Below are 19,957 nucleotides of genomic sequence, written 5' to 3' on the forward strand. Positions count from 1 at the left end.
AAATGGTAACTAAATTTTGCATGACTTTTTTCTCTCTATCTCTCCTTTGCTTTGGGACTGGAACACGACTTAGAATCTGACTGGAACACGAAGGTCGCATAGGAACTGGAAGGTTGTCGTCTGTCTGGTCCCGTCTAAAGTTTAAAATTACCGAATTTGCGCTACTGCGCTCGCTTAACGCCTTGCCGAACTCATGCAGCCAGTCTACGAATAAGGATAAATGCATTAAAACTCGCCTACAACACCGGGGGAAATAGGTTTTCTTTGCTTGTTGTTGTTGTCGATCATGTTTCTTCTTTTTTTAAAGCGCTTGCCGGAACTGTTTTCGGGACAGCTTCACTCGCACGTTCTCGCATTGGCCAACTTCGGCATCCGACGAACGGTACTTCCGTCACTCTAGTTAAGCGTGACGTATTGAATGAAGTCCGAGAACAGCTCCATCGAATCTCATAATGAGAGATCATCGTCCGGCTCTAGGCAGCTGAAGAGATCGTTCAGCTGATCATCGCGACGCTTCGTTTTGATGACCGTGGTCGGTGGTTTGTGATCCTTGCGTTTCTGTAACAAAGGGACAGAGATGAATAAGAAGTTAGAATAATATACCCCTTTTTCCATTTTTTGCCATTGCAAAAGGGATCTTAATTAAAGCGAGCAAAATAATTCGACGGGTGTAAGACGGGTTATCAAAACACTTGCTGGAAAATGGAAAAAGGGCGCCCTAATAAGCATTTGCTCTGCGGAAAATGTTCCTTATCTTCCCTCCTTCTTTTTCGGTGAAACAATTCACACCGAGAAGAGTTTCAACACACGAAAACAATAAGCCCTCTGCAGAAAAATGCAATTTAACGGATCACTGAATGCGAAACTTTGTATAAAGCCGCCGGGTTGTAAAACCGCAAGATGTTTGGAGCGCCTAAACCGTCTGATTGGAATCGTACCCTTTACGTGACCGAAATTGCGAATCCTGCATAGCGTTGTAGATTTTTTGTTAAAGAATAAAATCAAACTAATTTTAGAAGTAAATAGTAAGTACTGGCACGGCACATGCACAAAAAAGAAAAGGCTTTTCCAGAGCCTTTATTTTGCTATTACGACATACACAGGACCTTGGCGTCCTTTAACTGGGTAAAGACACCTATTTGTTCACGTAATCGAAAATAATAGATTTCCTTTGGGCCGGTGCACGAATGCGTCTTTCCTTTTCAGGTTTCACAATTTTTTAATAGTGCGAATGTCACATTGGCTCACAATATGTCCGATAATCAACAATTTTATTTTACATTAATTTATAAATAATCATAAAATCTATATTTCATAATGAAATACTACAAATTTTAGATTCAATCATAATTCTAACATAAAAAGTGTTAAGAAATATGTTAACGAAAGATATTATGCTTTATATAAATTGATAGTGTTACTGAGTAGAAAGAAAAGCCTTGTACTCTATACTAGTGCTCTCCAACCTTTTTTAAGATTACGGACCACATCCAGTGTTGTACCATGGGTTAAAGTCCTTTTCACCCGGTATTTATGTTTTATTTTTACCTTTTTACCCGGGTAAATATTATTTTCGTTTGAATGGAGTTTTCAATTATTTTTAGTCATTTATGTGCAAAATCTATTTAGAAAATTTATTTAAAACAAAAATTTCCATATACTTATGTGCAGTTTAGGGAAATACATAGTCTCTTTACCTACATGTTTAATAAATTTTATTCTATTTTTAACTAGACTATGATTCAATACCCGTATTTTCCCATTAAAGATGTTGTGCTATCAGATATAGCCGGTCTCATGATACAGTCGTCAACTCGTACGACTTATAACAACATGCCCGTCATGGGTTCAAGCCCCAAATAGACCGTGCCGCCATACGTAGGACTGACTATCCTGCTATGGGGGGAAAATCAATAAGTCACTGAAAGCCAAGCCCACAAGTGGTAGGCAGGCCTTGACCGACAACAGTTGTTGAGCCAAAGAAAGAAAGAAAGAAGCTATCAGATATTGGTTTGTTAACGATTTGTTAAAAAAAATCAAAATTTTCAATCAATCAGCACTTACTTTGTCCTTAAATTGAGAACTCTAAATTTTTTATGGGTTCTAAAAAAGCGAGTCGTATCAAAAAGTTGAACACGCGATGAATCAAAGCGTTTTACCTGGTACATTTGGCTTCTTCTTAATTAGATAAATCAGATCAAGGAACGTAACTAGCATTTGATAAAAAAAGGACTCGAGAAAGAAACGAGTTTATACATCAGACGGTTGTTAAAAAAGGACATTTATAACTGTTGAATAATCTTTATGCTAGTTTCAGTTTTGGATGGATAATCAAAAACAGAACAATTTATCCACTGATCGAGCTGAAAAAATATCATATTTGTCGTACAATTATGGTTTAAGCAACGACATATTCCCCGTACATTGTTATAGATGATCGTCTTCTTCTTATTCTTTGGCACAACAACAACAAGACCTGCTTGTACCACTGATGGAGTTAACTTTTAGTGACTTATTGATTACAAACAGCAGGATAATCAGCTCGACGTCGGGGGCACGGTCCATTCGGGGCTTGAACCCATGATGGTTTAACATAATTATTAGTTTCTGAATATGAGCCATCCATTTCAGGCTTGAACTTATCACGGGCATCTTATTGAGTCTTACGGGTTAAGGACTGTACCACGTTAGTCAAGTCATAGATACCAATTACATCCAATAGCCAAACACTGACATCGGGGCCCTTCACGATTCTAGTCAGTTTTTTGTATGGAGTTTGACAGTTGGAGGCTGAAATCATGTAAACACTCCATATAAAACCACACATTAACTACCGATGAACTGATACTATCCGATTTGGTACATCTCTGACCATATGATCTCCATCATATTGAGGGTCTATACTTTGTAGAGTTTGTTTAAAGCTTTTTGTTCCACGGACCACAGGCTGCAGCCCACTGGAAGATGCTCGCGTTTTATTCACTTTCAATTGTTATTCAATTTGACTGGTTTGCTTATTTGCTGTCTAGCGTAATTTTAATGCCTTATCGAAGTGGTGGGAGTTAAACTACTAAAATATTTAAAATAAATTGGTAAGACACAACACTCTATCAAATTCATAATAATTGTAACTTTCGTCTGACTACTTTTTTGTAGTAGTTCCATGGCAGATCGTTTGTCGATAAATTTATAAAATCTAGGCTTAGTCGGTTTTGTGATACTAACTTAACAACATACCCATCGTGGATTCAAGTCTAGAATGGACCGTCCCGCCGTAGCAAGGACTGACTATTCGGCTGCATGGTACTGAATAAGTCTCGAAAGTCTTTAAAGGACGGCATGTCCGCGTAGGATGTTACGCCAAGGAGAAAAAGAGACTTAGTACCATTAAAACAATAAAAAAAGCTTGCCTAAGGTGTCCCTCAGAATGCCTAAGAATTATATAATTGTATTTAAGGGTGGTTATTTAGAATACATAAATGTTTTATAATCTCATGTTTTGTATATACTTTTGTACTACTACTTTTGTGCTGTATACTTTGTATTCATGGTGCAGTCGTCAACTCGTACGAGTTAACAACTTGCCCGTCATGGGTTCAAGCCCCAAATAGACCGTGCCGCCATACGTAGGACTGACTATTCTGCTATGGGGGGATCAATAAGTCACTGAAAGCCAAGCCCACAAGTGGTACAGGCAGGCCTTGACCGACAGTGGTTGTTGTGCCAAAAAAACAAGAAAGAAAGAAAATGTTTTATAATCTCATGTTTTGTATATACTTTTTGTACTTGATAAAAAAAAACAAGAGTAACTGAAAAACACTCAATAGTAGTTATCGTATTTAATAGTAGTTAGTTAAGTAAATTTAATACTTTTGAGCATTATAATAACAAAAACTAATAATACTTTATGAGTTTATCATACCACAGCAAAGTGCAGTGTTAACCAAGTTCTAATTCAAATTTGGACAGTGTACGGATGTATCTGCTGGTTTTATTTATGATAGGTTTTAGAGAAGTCGATTTAGAGCATAATGATTTTTGCAGTATAAATTCCTCATATTCTCTTGTAAAAAGTAGTAGTAATTAGTTGTGATTAGTTAATTCGAAAATATTTCCACATAATCAAAAAAACCCACAATAGACAGGATTATTTAAAAATTTACCTCATTTTACACTCTCCCGAGGGTTTAATGCGGCCAGGACGTAATAAAATCACAAACAAACAAAAAGTTGTGGGTCCCGTGGTACATACGCACGACTTAACAACCCAAATAGCCAGCTCGTACTTTATAGCTGATTTAGGGCTGTTTACCGAAAAATCGTTCCGATGTCGTACTTTGTGACTGATTAAGAGATAGACGGTACTTTGCGGAACTATGGAGCTTTTTAACAGGCACATGGTACTCTTTGGAACTTTGCGGCTGATTAGCACTATGTGTAGGGTTCATGATGGAACTTGAAGGCTTGTTAAGAAAGGGTACCGAACTTGGTGGAACTTTATAGCTTTTTAATGCATGACATCGGTTCAAGGTGGCTCTTGTCAAAGTGTCAAAGACGGACGCCAGCAATAATTTCATTGCTGCTGCACAAGTTAGATTCGTTAATTGAAGAATGAATAATGAGTGAAGTGATTGTGAATTATCAGTAAATTGTGTAAAATTTTGTGTAATTCATCAATACAAAGGATGTAAAAATATACATATGTGTTTAAACGAAACAAATCTTGTTGTTTATTTTATCGATGACGCTTGCTTTAAAATAAAACACAAAGAAAAATAATCCCTGGCATCGTGGCATAAGGAAGCTGCTTAGGCGCTGTTTGAAAGACCCACATAGAACTTTGATGCTGTTTATCTACTGCAAAAGGCGAATTAGAGCAGCGATCTTTAGCGTGCCAAAATGAGCTGCTTAAGCAATTCTGGCTATTTGGGAACATGCCTGTCATGCGTCATGGATCAGCGGCAAACGTTAAACATGGACCAGTGGTCCACCAAAACCAAAACCACAACAGTTTGTAAAAAATCGCGTTAAGTTATAGTGAAGAGCCAAATTGATAAAAACCATAAACATTATGAAAATACTATAAAATTCATTAAACAAAACAAAACAAAAGCCGCCATCTAGGCATCAAATCGGGGCATATGGCTGGCGAGCCATACTCTCTGGCCTAGACCGACAACGGTTGTTGCGTCAAATAATAAAAATGAGTATTTAGCAGTATTATTTTTTGCAGATAAATAGTTAAATAGTGCAGAGCCTTGTGTATGACAATATCAAAACTACTTATTGGGACTGCAGCCTTAATAACTCCGTAGCTTTCTTGCAAAAAAGTTTCAATATAGGTGTATAACACCTAACATAAACCATGTAGATTCAGGTGAAAATGTTGGTTCCTCGAACCAGCTTAAATATTTTATTACGACTGCCGTTTGCAAAACAAACAAGCAATCTAAACCCCGCACTTATTCTGGCAGTGAAATCGTATTAATCATAATTCGTTCACACCATTCGATTCGGCACCGCAGCACGCAACCACACGCTATTGGCTTGGCCGTATTACCGATTGCCGTACGTACGTGACCCGTTGAACTTTCGAACGTAAATTTCGCATTGGCGGCTTGATTTTCTTCGATACAAACCACCGGACGGGCCAGGGGTAACTTTACGCAGTGCACAAGGGCACAGTGGTGATGGTGGTGGTGTTGGTCGTAACGCGTGGTATAGCTGCAGCCGCATATGCACTGCATACATAACATTTTGACCTGTCCCTTGCTCCGAAAGACGGGCATCGCAATTGGTATGCACTAGAGCTTTAGGTTGTTTATCGACTAAACAAATTAAATGCTATTATAAATACATGTATTTCCAAGGGCGGCACCGATGTGTCGATGAGCCGGGCTAATGAATGCACCTCCAGCCAATTCAAACACGATAAGACAAAGAAATGTGCAAATCGACTCACTATCAGCATGGTGGAGGTCGTTTTGGTAGCCGATTCCAGGTCCTGTTCCTCGTTCTTCACCGAGCCGGATCCATTGTCGCCAGCCGCGTTACGGCGCAGCTGCTCCAGCGTCCAGTAGTTCTTGCCAAAACTGTCAATGTCCGTATCGTCCTCTTCGCAGTAGTTTTCATCCGGATTGATTTCGTCCAAATTGAGGCCCTCCTCCTCCTCCTGCTCCTCCAGAACTGTGCGACCATGCGCGGGGCATGCAAATAAAGAGAGAGAGAGAGATCAGATGGGAAGGAAAAAACGAACACAAAGTCGATTAAATAAAAATCGCTCAAAACACGTCCACATAATTATGCTGCACAGAGCCACCACCATACTGCGGGGCGGTCGCAATGGGGGTGGTTGCGGTGCACTTTTGTTTTTTTGCACCACGTCATGCCATGAGATAAAGAATTGCAAAAAGATTGGCGTTTTTGTGTGTCCGCGCACAACAGTCCCTTACAGTCCCGTATGTTGTCAACGTCCTCCTCCTCCTCCAGGCTGTCCTCGATGTCCGTATCGTCCGGTTCGGACTTGATGACACACAGGGGACCGCCGGCCCCTTCGTACCGCTTCACGTTCCTGCCCACCGGTGCACCGTCCGGTATGTCGTCCTCGTCCAGTATTTCCGTCTTGATCGTGCTGAGCGTACCGGAATGGCCCGGTCCAGCGGCGGCCGGTACCAGGCTGAGGCGCTTCGGCCGCTGCTCGACCGACACCACCAGCTGCGGCTGCTGCTGCTGCTGGCCGCCAGCCTTCTGGCGTTTGGGCGTTTTCGGCGTGGTCGTGTCCTCGGGCAGCGCGATCGGCGCGTTGTGCCGCCGGAAGCGAATGATGATGTTTTTCCCGTCAATGACCTTGTTGTGATTGGCTTTGAACGCTTGGATCGCTTCCTCCACGTTCGTAAAGCGTATGAAAGCGTAGCGGGTGTGCTTGATGCGCTGAGCGTGACCGATATCGATGCGTTTGGCAGCGGGAAACATTTGCTTCACCGTCTGCACCGTCACCACGTTGGGCAGGTTGCCAATGAACAGCGTGTACGGATCGATGTCTTCCGGCTGGACCTGTGGGGGGAACCGAAGCAAAGAAAGAGAGGCCTGGTAAAATACGCCCGAACACCGCAGCAAAACACAGTCACAGTCCTTCCCGCAACAGAACAAACAGAAAAATCTATCCCCTATTTTCATACCACCCAAATGTCGTTGTACACGCGCACCCTTGGCACAAATACACCGATTCGCATGAAAACAAGAGCGAATTGGGGAGGGATATTCCAGTAATCCTGCACACGGCACCCGGGCGATAACCAAACACAATAAGGCCACGCACGTTCGAATAAAAATTTACATAAACCGCGCGGAATTGCGATATGATGAGCTGCAGCAGCAGCATACGCGCGTTATCCGCGTGCAACCGTAAAGCTCCAGCTCCATGAGCAGCGCAACGGTCTCGAAGGTCTCGGAGCTGCCGGAGAGTTCATTTCACGAGGAGCCTCCCGGAAAAGCTACTGCAAAGATTACTACTGGCCGTGAAGCTGTGGCCGGATAGAAAGGGGTTTGCATACACAAACGAAATGTAAACACACCGCGACAACCGACGACAACACAAAATGGTTGAGCGGTGGCCCAACCGGTGTTTTGGGAACGGAAGGTTGGAAGGGAAAACAAAAATAAATGTCCAACATGGCACGGTGGGAAGGGGGGAAGATTTTTCCCGGGGCGGAGTGCCGGAAGCAAGATTGCCAGCGGGCCTGCAAGATAACGGAGCTGGCCCGGTTTTTTGGACGACTTCCAAATAATTTAACGCTCTGACATCAGAGACAGAAATCGGACTCAGCGACTGTATGATAACAACTTGGTGCTGTCCGTCCGTTCGTCTGTCCGTCCGCTAGTTCCCCGTGAAATGTGAGGGGGGTTTCGTGGTTTTTGTACCGTTTTATCGGCCAACCGAAATATACAGTTGCCCGATACAGCCAGTGACTAACAGAAGCAAAAGAGTGAACGAATAAGCGAAGGAAGGCGGTAAGGGCGGGAAAATGCCGTTCAAAAACTATCCAGCACGTGGGTGATTGGGCACAGCTTTTCAGAGCTTCTGGCAGGATAGCAAAAGGGGGGTTTGAGGGTGGATAGCGGGTTAAATTATCCGAAGAGAACAAAAAAAAAGACAAAAAGGCCAAACAAAAAACTAACTAATCCTGTCCAGGCCCTGGAACAGAAGCCAGCCAGCGAACTAAACGTTCGGAGTTTTTGAACGCTTGCCATGGTACTCGACGCAAACGTACACGCTACAGCGAGGACATCGGACAGACCCAAGGTAGGAAGGATGAAGGGGAAAAGTGAGAGCCTTTTCGTGGCTTTTCCACTGTTTGCTGGCTTCTGGAGGCGCTGGATTAAAGGACACTTGCTAACCTTGGCATGGTGGCAGTTGCCAAACGATGGATAGTTACCGGTAGGTTTTTTTTCGTTTATGTTCACATTCTCTGCCATTTTTGCCAAAATCGGCAAAGGACTGGAGGATTTCTGGGCCGGCAGAGGAGAAGTGAGAAGGAACCGACACCGAGCAGTGGTGGTGACACTGTTACACATTTTATGCCGAACATGTTGAAACGCTAACCACCCCGAGGGCCACTATTAATTAACGGTATAATAAATCAAACCCGAATGGACATGCCCAAACCACCGCCGCCTCCTCCTCCTCCCCGTCAGTGAAAAGTAGTCCTGCGGGATTACATGGCATATGCACTTATTGGCTTATAGAGCAGAGCAGAGCGTACAGGGGGAAAGATCGCATCCAATCCCTGATTTGCATCCAATTCGTATGCAACGAATTTGCATATCAGCTTTCGAAATGTGCAATTTAATTTCCTCCAGGTAATCCGGACCTGGTGGATGGTGGTTCACTGCGGCCTGGGAAGGTGGGAAGAAAGCAGGGTTCTGTTTTTGTCAGTTCCATCTCCTTTCCAGGATGGTGTTGGTTGGTGTGTAAAACGAGGTCAATTGAATTGAGCACCAGCCACGGTAGGACCAAAAGTTACTGATCAATACAAACACAATGCACACAATACACGGTTGGTGTGCTGTTTGCTGCAGCATGGTGACACGATTCACACATACGAACCACCGTTTGTACGGACGGAGATGCTGGGGATGCTGTCGAACCAGTTAACCTACATTATGGACGATTGACTGCGATACTGCGAATGGGACGTAAAACTAACGATAGGAACTTGGGGTGAGATTAGACTACCTGGTATTTGAGATAGTGATAGTGAAACAAGGATGTAAAATGTTTTCCAAAAGTCATGTTTTTAGTCCCTTTTATGTTACGCATATTGCAGTGAATTTTTAGCTTTTACTTTTAATTGAAAACAGTATTTAAACAGAAAGTCTTGTCAGCAAAATTCACGATTGACTGTCAAATTCTTACATAATCATTGAGGATTTCATCTCCAAAAAGGAATATTACTGTGCGTAACACTATCGCAGGATTACTTCTTCAAATAAATTTGCAGGTATCAAAATTGGGTAAAATTATTGTTTGAGTGAAATGCGCAACATATAAGGGCCGATTTTATGAGTCAAACGGAAACTGTTAGTGTAGAGTAGTTTTGTTTGACTTGTTTGTTTGTTTGATTTTCCGTTTGACTCACATAATTGGCGCTATAAATGGCGGTTTCTTAATCGTTGATGATCGTTGGTGATTATGTTTGAATGCACCAATATAAAAATGATTAATGAGGGGTTTTACGATACTACCCAGCTGTTTTATATGGAGTTTGACAGTTGGTGGCTGAAATCATGTCAACACACTCCATATAAAATCACACACAAAACTACCCACAGATTTTTAGCCTTGATTATTTCATCCTGCAAAATATGTAAAAAAACGCCAATTAGACGCGGGCGCGTTTAGACCAGCTCATAAACGATTGATTTTTTTTTTGTTGGAAGATAAGTATTGTGTCAAGAAAAACTAAAAATTATTTGGATCGACTTTTTCATATTAAATAAAAGTTTTAATAAATTTGTTTATTATAATGTTTAATGTTTAAATTATTTTAATTTAAATTAATACATAAATAAAAGTACTATTTGTACTCTTTCCAAAAAGAAACAAAGAAAACAAAACAATTTTTAAATGTATCTTTTTTATACACAATTGCTGAAATCGAATATGGCGGACCTTAACTGTCAAATAGATACAACCCGATTTAGGTGGATTAAAAATATCGGGTGGTGGAAAAGGGTCTTTGGAGGATCCTCATAGTTGAGGGGCTTTACGTCATTTTAATGTAATTACAACCCGTTACCGAAACCGTTAGCCATTGGTTTCCGCACACAAAGCATAGCAAATAAAACAGATTTCTTTATTACTACGTGCATTTTTATATGTTTATTGATTTTATCCAAAAAATGAGATATATTAACTAAATAATTGATTATTTGTTTAGTTACGAAATTTAAAATCAAGTGAGTAATAATTTTAATCTCATTTAAATCGTCCATATGTCTCGTAGATAATGAGGAATTAATTTGAAAATAGGTAAAATAAATGATTTCTTAGTTTTTATGCTCGAAAACACAATGAATTATTAAAAAAATCATGAAATAACGCGTAATAACACACTTCAATCTATGTTTAATGTTAAATAAGAACTCATTAAGCCCAAAATATATGTTTATAGTATATTGAATCGCAAAAATGTGGTAAATAAATTATTATTTTTTTTTTTATTCAGGAGTAACGGTCCAAAAAGGCCGTATTGCTTAAAGGTAAATAAATTATATAAACAAATGAAACAAATGTAAACAATGTTTGAATCCTGGGGATCTTACGTCAAGTATCGAATTGACAAAATGCTATAGATTCCACCACCTGATCTTATTAATCCACCTTGAACCCGGATGATAAATACTGTTCCACTAACAGGCTAAAAATTTATGCTTTCTGGCTTAAAATATAGAAGGAGCCAATATTGGTACATAACAATATTCATTACCCAACTAACGGAAAACCAAAACATACAAAATTACATCATAAACTCCAAAGAAATGTATGACGAAAGTAATTACATTTGCCTTTAAATCAATACAAACCAAAAAAATGAGTTTTTTTGTACCAAAAACATAACAATATTTTTTTTACAAACTTATTACCCTCTTTAAAACGCCAAAGCAAAAAAAGCTTGCGCAAATTCGAGGTTTGGCCGATAAATGTTTGTAAGGATAAAATAAATGAGATTTATTTAAAAATATTTTAAGCTTATTACTAAAACATTTCATCTACCTAACTCTTTGTTTATCTTGTTTTATGCTCAAAAATATAAATTTAAAACAAAGATAGCACATTTTAGTCAGGTTAAGTTAAAATTAAATCATGGTTAAATAAAAATAAAAATCGACTAACAAAAAAAAATCCTTTAAGCATATAATAAATGAGATATTTAGAACGAAAAAAAGTCAAGTTGAACCGAAACATTGAAAAACTAATGTTTAAGAAAAGCGTTTAAAAACATGTAGTCGTATAACTGTGTGACGCACTGTATTCAGTCCATGCGATTGAAAAATATACTACGAGCCCCGTCGAAATATATATAAAAAAATGAATCTTTGCCTTCAACATTCCGTCCCCACTATTCATAAGATGCATCATGTTAGTTTGTGTGTTTCTCCTTGCCGACTGGAAATGAATTTATTAGCAGTGAAACTGTGTTACACTAAAACAGATCAATTGTGGAGATAAATGTTCCCATACTATTTTACATACATATATACATCTACCCGAATGAACTGTCTAACACTAACGCTGGCTCTCACTGTGACCGAATACATAAATTTACATAAAAATACACACATATTCCACATCTCGGGGCTCATGCCAATGCCAAACGTACGAGAAAGCGATTACACAACCCTCCGTCGTCGTACCTACAGTGCAAAAGGTCTTCTGCAAAGTTCAGTTGCAAAAACGATGCTGAAGAAAGTTTTACTTCTTGTTTTCAGGTTACTTTTTTTTATTATTATTCTCGTGTCGGTTGGCCTTCCGGGTTTGCTCTCCACCGAATGGAAAGGACAGTTTAGCTATCCGGGGTTTTCCAAAAAAGGAAGAGAAAAACTTTTAATTCCATCCGAAAACTTTCGCATCCAAGCCCACCCCAGAACGTTAACAATGGTTGTCCGTGGTCGTTGTGCCCTTCTTGGCAGAAATTACATTTCTGCATAAGCTGAATCGATAAAGCAATACTCTCTCGGGCTGCCCGAAACGAGCGAAAGGAGGGCTGCGTTCTTCCGATCCGTCCACCGAGCTTTCCCAGCCATACCCAACCGTCCAATATACTGCGCCACTGGAGTGGAGTGGAGTGGTGGATTTTGGATAAAATGGTTCCCATATGTTTAATGCATCGAATCATTTATGCTCATAAAAATTAATAAGGCTCGCTAAATGAATTAGGTCACATTTTGTGTCACATGCTGCTTTCCAGGATGCTGCCGCCGGCTGCTGCTCTGCCGCATGTGTTAGCATAATTTGGAACGAGCAATCTTGTCCGTGCTCCTGTGCTTTCATTGCGTGCTGTCGATTGCGAACAATATTCGATTGACATGGCCCGTTGACAAATGTGCCAACAGTTTCGAGATGGGTTCCGGCTTTGGTCCCGAGAGTATGGACAATTGCTGACAAAACGATAAGCCTGGCGCGTACCCCCTCGCTATGGATGGTCATGTGTATGTGTGGAAAGTGGATTGGTGATGTAAAGAGGGCACCAATTTTGCTCCGCGCTTGTGTCCTTACCGGGCTGCACATGAAATCAACAGGGAAAAGCACCATCAAAAAGCATCGATTCTCTCTCTCTCTCTCTCTCTCTCTCTCGCTGGGGAACCACTGAGCTGGTGTCCGGATGTTTGGTGAAAATGCGTAGCAGTACCGTTGGGATTATCCAGTGAGCCGAGCGTGAAAGGATGGCAACACGTCTCGCTACATCCCTAAACACAGGAATGCCCCGATCGCAGGCTAACTGCAGCGCAACGGAAAAGTTTACCGCTTCGGCAGAAAAGTGCAACCGCAGCTGCTGCTCCCGTAACCGTATTATACGCAACCACTCACAGCAGCAGCAGCAGCAGTGGCAGCAGTGGTAGCGAATGGCTTCAGGCCAGAATTATATATGATGCCCCTGACTGGGGTTGTTTACCGTCCCATCCCTTATGGATGAGCGGCAACCGCATATTGGCGCATGTACCGGATCAGCCGTCCCATGCGGTAGCCACACTCTGGAGCGAAAGCGTGCTATACGCACACATAAACACACACACACACACACACACACACACACACACACACACACACACACACACACACACACACACACACACACACATACTACAAATGAAGGCCAGCAGTCAATCCTGGGTGGATGTAGGCACCGTTATGGCACCGCGCGTGTGTATGTCTAGGCACCATAGATTGGGTACAGCAGGTTTCTTGATTCCTTTCGCAGTGAGCGGGACTAAGGAACGGGAAGGACTAACATGCTGCACTCCCATTGTTTATGGCAATCCGCTTGATGAATGCACACACGCCGACAAAATTTTCCAAAACTTTAACCGGAGGAAACACTGTTTGCACACAGTAGCCTTTCGTAGGTACAACTGCTGTGTTCGCTGTGTGTTCCGGGTGTGGTGTACTCGGGTGCGCTGATGCTTTAAGTATGATTTAGCAAATGGAAAGTAGTGGAGTACTTATGACAGTTTTTGATTAGGGTTTTTTTCTTAGAATTTTGGTTTTTGTTGGTTATTTTTTGTTGTTCCTTTCGTTACTTTAATTTAATTTCGTCAATTCATAATGCACATGAAGCATGCAGATTGAAATTAAAATTGTTTTTGTTTTGTGTTTTAAACATTGTTTTCGGTAGTTCAAAAAGTGAATCAAAAATATATTTTGAAATTTATTTATTTAACCCATTATTACGGCCCTTCAATACTGCCGGGCTTTTTTCCACAGAGCTTTTTTACTTTTACTCTTGCAATATTATTGTAACTCTCTACCATTAGATATGATATTTTTATTTCAAAACAATGTGTATTCAAATTAGGAGGACTGGGAAGCAATAGTTTACAGTTGTACGATTTTCTAGCGAGTTGGAGGGATTGGTAAGCTCCTTTGGAGTTCCCGCGAGTATGCCGCTCATCTTCACATCTAACGTACAGTGAGTGTCGAAACATTAGGAACAAAAAAAATAGAAACACTTTTAGAATTTGTCCCTCAATTTATAGACCGTTTATCAAAAAATGTTTGAATCATTTCTTACAAAACTGTGGGTACTATGCCAATAAAGAATGGGAACAGTTCAAAAATACAGTGGAAGCTCTCATAACAAGTTTAATCCGTTCCAATGACTCACTCGTTATGCGAAAAACTCGTTATGCGGGAGGCTCTTTTGCATAAAATTTGTATGAAAAGTGAAATAATTGGTTCCAAGTCAAGAAAACTGCGGGTATATAGAATATATGCACACATATATGCATTGATCAATTCTTAGTATCGAAATTCTCGCCTTCACGAGCAAGTAGATCAAAAATGCATGCAAGAACACACTCATCAATACTCCTCACACTCGTGAAACACACGCTTCCAAGGGAGGTACACTACACACTTATCCACGACCTGAACGACCACGAACTTGACCACGATCCAAATCCACGACCTGTCCACTTCCACAGCCGAAGCCGAAGAGAGTCTCCAATATTGTCAAATAAGAAGGAAGGAAATGGAGCAATTAAACTGAAGCCACTACCTCACTTACTCAACCTATCGATAAGCGCAGCAAAACTCTCAGTTCCGCTATCTGATCTGAAAAGAGTTGGACGTGGAGTGAACGACCCCACGGCACGCTCCGGCTTTTCGATTCTTGTATGACTTCGTGAGTTTTGGGCTGGCGGTGGGTGTTAATGTGTCACCTCCCTTACACTTTTCCTCCACACTTATACCTGCTTCTTTTGGAAATAGCTTAATATTTAACGATTCTTAGTATTGAAATGATCACGATTTCTTATCGGGAACAAAAAATAAATTGCTCGTTATGCGAGATTTATATGTATGTAAGATATCAAATATGTCAGTACAGTCTGTTCCCGAGATACGCGGTTTATGCGTTCCCGAGGGATCCGCGTAACTCGAATATCCGCGTGATTAAAATATACTACGATGGATTAAAATATTCTACAATCAAGCGAAGCGAAAGCACGTTTAAACCCAAGTATCACATTATCACAAAAACAACAATGGAGTTTTTGTGTGTGCGGATGTACAACGTATTGTGCAATATTGTATCGACTACCAAGAAAACATAATTTGCACGTTGTAATGGAATTGTTACAACAATTACTTACTTACTTACTTATCCGGCGCAACAACCGCTTTGCAGTCTTGGCCTGCATCAGGAGTGTCCGAAACAGCTCACCGTCTCGCGCCTAGTCTGCCAGTCCGTTATCCCGGCCTTAATGGCGGACGCCTCCACGACATCTTGCCACCTCAATTTGGGCCTAGCACGCCTCTTCTGTCCTTGTGGACGGCCTAAAAAGACATTACGGGCTGGGTCGTCCGTTTCCATGCGTACAAAATGACCAGCCCACCGGAGCCTGTCGAGCTTTATACGCTGTACGACAGTGAGGTCGCCGTACATCTCGTATAGCTCGTCATTATAGCGGCTCCTCCGTTGTCCTTCCACACATACGGGGCCAAGTATCCTTCTGAGCATCTTCCTCTCGAACGCGGCTAAGAGGGCTTCGTCAGATTTGGACAGTGTCCATGTCTCAAAGGCGTATATGAGTACCGGCTCTATACAGGTACTATAAAGTCCCAGCTTCGTCCGTCGCGACTGGTTCTTTGAGATGAACTTATTTTTCAGGTTGTAGAATGACCGATTGGCAGCCAGCATCCTTACGAGCAACTTGGCTTCCATGGTATTGTCATTGCTGACCTTTTTGCTTGACCTTTGACCTTTGAAGATAGGTGAATTCTGGGACGACTTCAAAAGTCGTTCACCTATCTACAATTATGTTACAACAATTATGTCATCAAATTGCCATTAACATTTTGTCATTAACAACCCAATTGACATTTTCGAGCACGAATAATCGGGAATTCGAGCAAATTCCCTTAAACTGGAGCCTTAAACTTCCCTTAAACTGCACCAGTTTAAGGGAATTTAGAAAAAGGCCTTTAAAATCAACTGTGATTCGGCTTTTTCGTTGTTTTCTTTTAGATTCGCTTGGAAATGATATTTTCTATCGTTATAGTTGGTCATGTAGCCATTTTATACATATATAATATCGATTTTTTATAAAATAACATCACACAAACTCGATCAACTCACTCGATCACTCGATCACACACAAATCTACAATTTCAGGCGTATCGAGTACTAATCGAGCAGATATGGGAAAACAATTTCAAGCAAATGTCACTTGGGATGCCATACTCTTGAGATAAAGTAAAAACCATGAAGATGGCCTTATTTAAATGGACACCACTGTATGACACCTTTATTTGATGCAAACAGGAGCAAAAAAGAACCTCGTAAAGAAAAGGGATTTAAAAAGCTTCGAATTGTTATATTGAAATATTAAAATACTTAGCATTTCTCACTCCAGTATTAGACACTGTTGTAAGCTTATGTTTTATATGTATTACAGAAGTATTCAATCCACCAATGAGTGTGAAACAGCAAATAAATTTAAATAGACCGCTCTGTCTGAACTGGTCTGAACAAAAATTAATTAGATTTTTCTTATAAACAAACACGTGCTGACTGTTCCGGACCAAACATATAAATTTGACTTTAGGACCACGTGTGTCATTGAAAGGCTTATGTGAATGTTAGATTCCTTTCCACACGAATCGTACTCTCATAGAGCTATTGTTGGGCGTACTCATACATTACAGATTGTTGGATATGATCGATTGATTGTTGTACGACGGCGGGGAAAACAATTAATAACTGTTGTAAAATATTTCTACTTCTTCTTCTTTCAGCAATGAACCATAGTAGCTCTAAGTTTCCTTGCCTAAATCAATATAATAAAACTGTTCATTGACTAATTGGTCCGCTCCATGGCAGTAGCATAGTCGGGCACATGGGGAAGCTATCGGATAGGGGCTTTGGCATTCTGTTATCATTCGACACTAGAGTACTCTCTGTACCGATTTTACTGTTTTGCATGGTCGTCCCAAAATTTGTTTAGTTTTATAGCAATTTGATTGAGGTGAGTTGATTAACTTAACATGTTTAAAGTATAAGTTGAACTTAACATATTTGGTTTTCTAATGAGTACGCCAGTACACGAAGCTCTATTTATGTTAAAAAAAACATACATAATATAAATATTGCAAAGCAAACAAATAATAATTTGACTTACAACATAATGTTACGTATTTAAAAACCTCTCATTGAAATTGTTTTGTCACTCATATAACATAAGTTTTTAAAATCTTAAAATGAATACATTTTCGTCCTATAGGCCACAGGTTGTCCATTCAGACCCAGCAAAAAGCAAGTTTTCCAATATTAATATTTTACCCATAACTCAAACTCTACCTGAATAAAATACAATTTAAATAAAAAAACATATCCTTGGAATGAAAATCGAAAACCGTTCTGGGCAGAGTAGCTTTAGCTGGCGTGCAAACTGTTATCATAATGTGAGTGAGCATTATCTCGCACGCTTGCACGTGGTCCTCGGAAAAAAAACCCCAACCTCTCCACAAATACCCCCTTCCCCCCACACACATACACACCCACATAAACACAGGACACTTTAAAAGGGAACACTCGAGCGAGCGTTCCCTCCCATTATGGTTGCTCAGCAGAACTGAACAAGCTGCTCGATTATATTTCATCACACTTAATAGGCATGTGCTTGTGAGTTTATGGCACTGCACAACATAATGATAGTATGATTGCGCCTCGGAAAGAGACGCTCGATTTGTTATCGCGATCGTGGCGTAGGCAAACACGTCGTAAATTCTCCTCTCCCCTCGCTCGCTCCTGATCAAACACGGTACGAACGTTTTGGGCAAGTGAATTTGAAGTGAGAAAGAAAAAATAACCGAAACACCATTTCTATTTACATTGCCGCATTCACGGGACGGAGCAAATTTAAACATGCAAACACAGAAAGCACACACACAGCTTTACTCACCACGGGCTTCTGATCGGCATTGCGTGTCTTCCGTTCGACCATGATTTTTCCAGCACCGAACGGGATCCGTGAAATTTGCTTCATGACGCTGTCCACGTCCGCTTCCGGTTTCAAATGCACCACACAATACCTTTAACGGACGGAAATGGGCACACAGAGCAGCACACACAAAAAAAATGTACAAAAAATACTGTTAAAAGTGGAGCAACACACAAGCATTGAATGTAGGATGGAAATGTGTCGGATAAGCTATCCAAGCTTGAATAGGATTTTAGACCCGGAAGCGATTTCACGTTTTGTAAAACGCCAACGATAGCATCATTTGTACACAGGGCAGCACAGTCGCTACCTGTGCAGGATGCATTACACCGGACTGACCTTGGCGTTGCTGGACGATGGAAAATCACATTCTCGATGCTGGCCGAGAAGCCTTGAACGACTTCCTTGCTGAGGTGCGGATCCGGGAAGCGTAACAGCAGGACGTGCGGCTTCCGCAGCTGCCCGACCGCCTCCATCTCCACCAGTATTGCCTTGCGGGCATCTTCGAAGCGCCAGTTCTTGTTCGGATGCTTGATGGGGGACGTTTGCACCGATTTCTCCGCCTGGTGAAGATCGTTGGAAAAATCAAATGATCTGCGAAAGAGGATAACGATAATAAGCCTAATGAACAAACACTTCCATATCTCGGGACCAGGATCGTCCGATGTAACACGAGTAACAAATCTGAACGAACAAACACACACATTTTTTGTGGAAATATTTCACCGTTCTCTTTCAAACACTATACACTAATTCAAAACACTTCAATTTACATTAAAAAGTATAAAAAATCCGTATGCTTACATGCGACTCTTACGACGATTTTTGGCGCCATGCAGCAGATTCAGCATACGTCGAGGACAGTCGGACATCCTGCGTGCGCTCAGCCCGGAGCAACGTCTGTCGGCCGCGCCGGTTCGAAACGGAATGCCTCGGCCATCTCCGACGAGACCGTCCTGCTCGAGCGAAAGCGGTTGAATGAAGTCGCGCGACGGCAGCATCTCCTCGGCAAAGTCGGTAAAATCGAAGTCAGACGTTTCGAACCCGGAATCCACATTAAACCCCTCGCCCAGCATTCGCGGCACCACCGACTGCTGACAGCGATGGGCTGATCCACCAACACCGCCACCAACACCACCACCACCGACGCCGCCACCGAGAATCATCCGCTTGGCGGTGGCGTGCGGCAGCAGTGAATATCGACTCGAAACGCTCGCCCTGCACTGCATCACTTCGGGGACGGGAAAATGGGGTTTTATTGGCACATTTTACAACAGATAAATCACCTTTCTGGCAAGCAGTGGCCCTTTTTGCTTCTTGCCCTACGTGCTTGCTGCGATTTTGCCTTTTGCTTCCCGTGCACCGTGTGTCTACTACGTACCGTTCTGCTGATGTCCTTTCGTCTTCATACAACCGTCTCTTCGCTTGCTGTACTCACTCACACACATACACACTCTCACGCACGAGCGACGGTTTATCTTCCCAGCGCGCTCGTTCTTCCCTGCAGCCAACCCGATTCGTTCTCTGTCGCACGCATCCTTTGTGCTTATCCACCATACGGTTGGGGTAGGTTTCAGGTTTGTATTTACCACCCACTCGATCGATAAGAACATAAACATCGAAAGCGTCTCCATTGGGGTGAGGCAGCCGTCGGAAAGGGGATGGAAAACATTCCCCCATTCGTGAAAGCTCAAGCGCAAACTCCGACTCCGTTTACCCGACAGTTCCGACAGTT

General features: G+C 41.5%; 1 protein-coding gene across 1 annotated transcript; it reads right to left on the bottom strand.

Moving 5' to 3' along the window:
• Positions 1–32: 32 nt before the first annotated feature.
• On the bottom strand, positions 33–19,950 carry LOC121592423. Its single transcript, XM_041913848.1, has 7 exons — positions 19,604–19,950; positions 19,027–19,453; positions 18,562–18,816; positions 18,184–18,313; positions 6,453–7,053; positions 5,963–6,186; positions 33–558 (listed from the first exon to the last, which is right to left on the bottom strand). Exons 1-7 carry the CDS (start codon positions 19,854–19,856, stop codon positions 448–450), a joined length of 2,001 nt encoding a protein of 666 aa, XP_041769782.1. The 5' UTR covers positions 19,857–19,950; the 3' UTR covers positions 33–447.
• Positions 19,951–19,957: the final 7 nt, after the last annotated feature.

This window comes from Anopheles merus, chromosome 2L, assembly GCF_017562075.2.
Source record: "Anopheles merus strain MAF chromosome 2L, AmerM5.1, whole genome shotgun sequence".
NCBI classification, from domain to species: domain Eukaryota; kingdom Metazoa; phylum Arthropoda; class Insecta; order Diptera; family Culicidae; genus Anopheles; species Anopheles merus.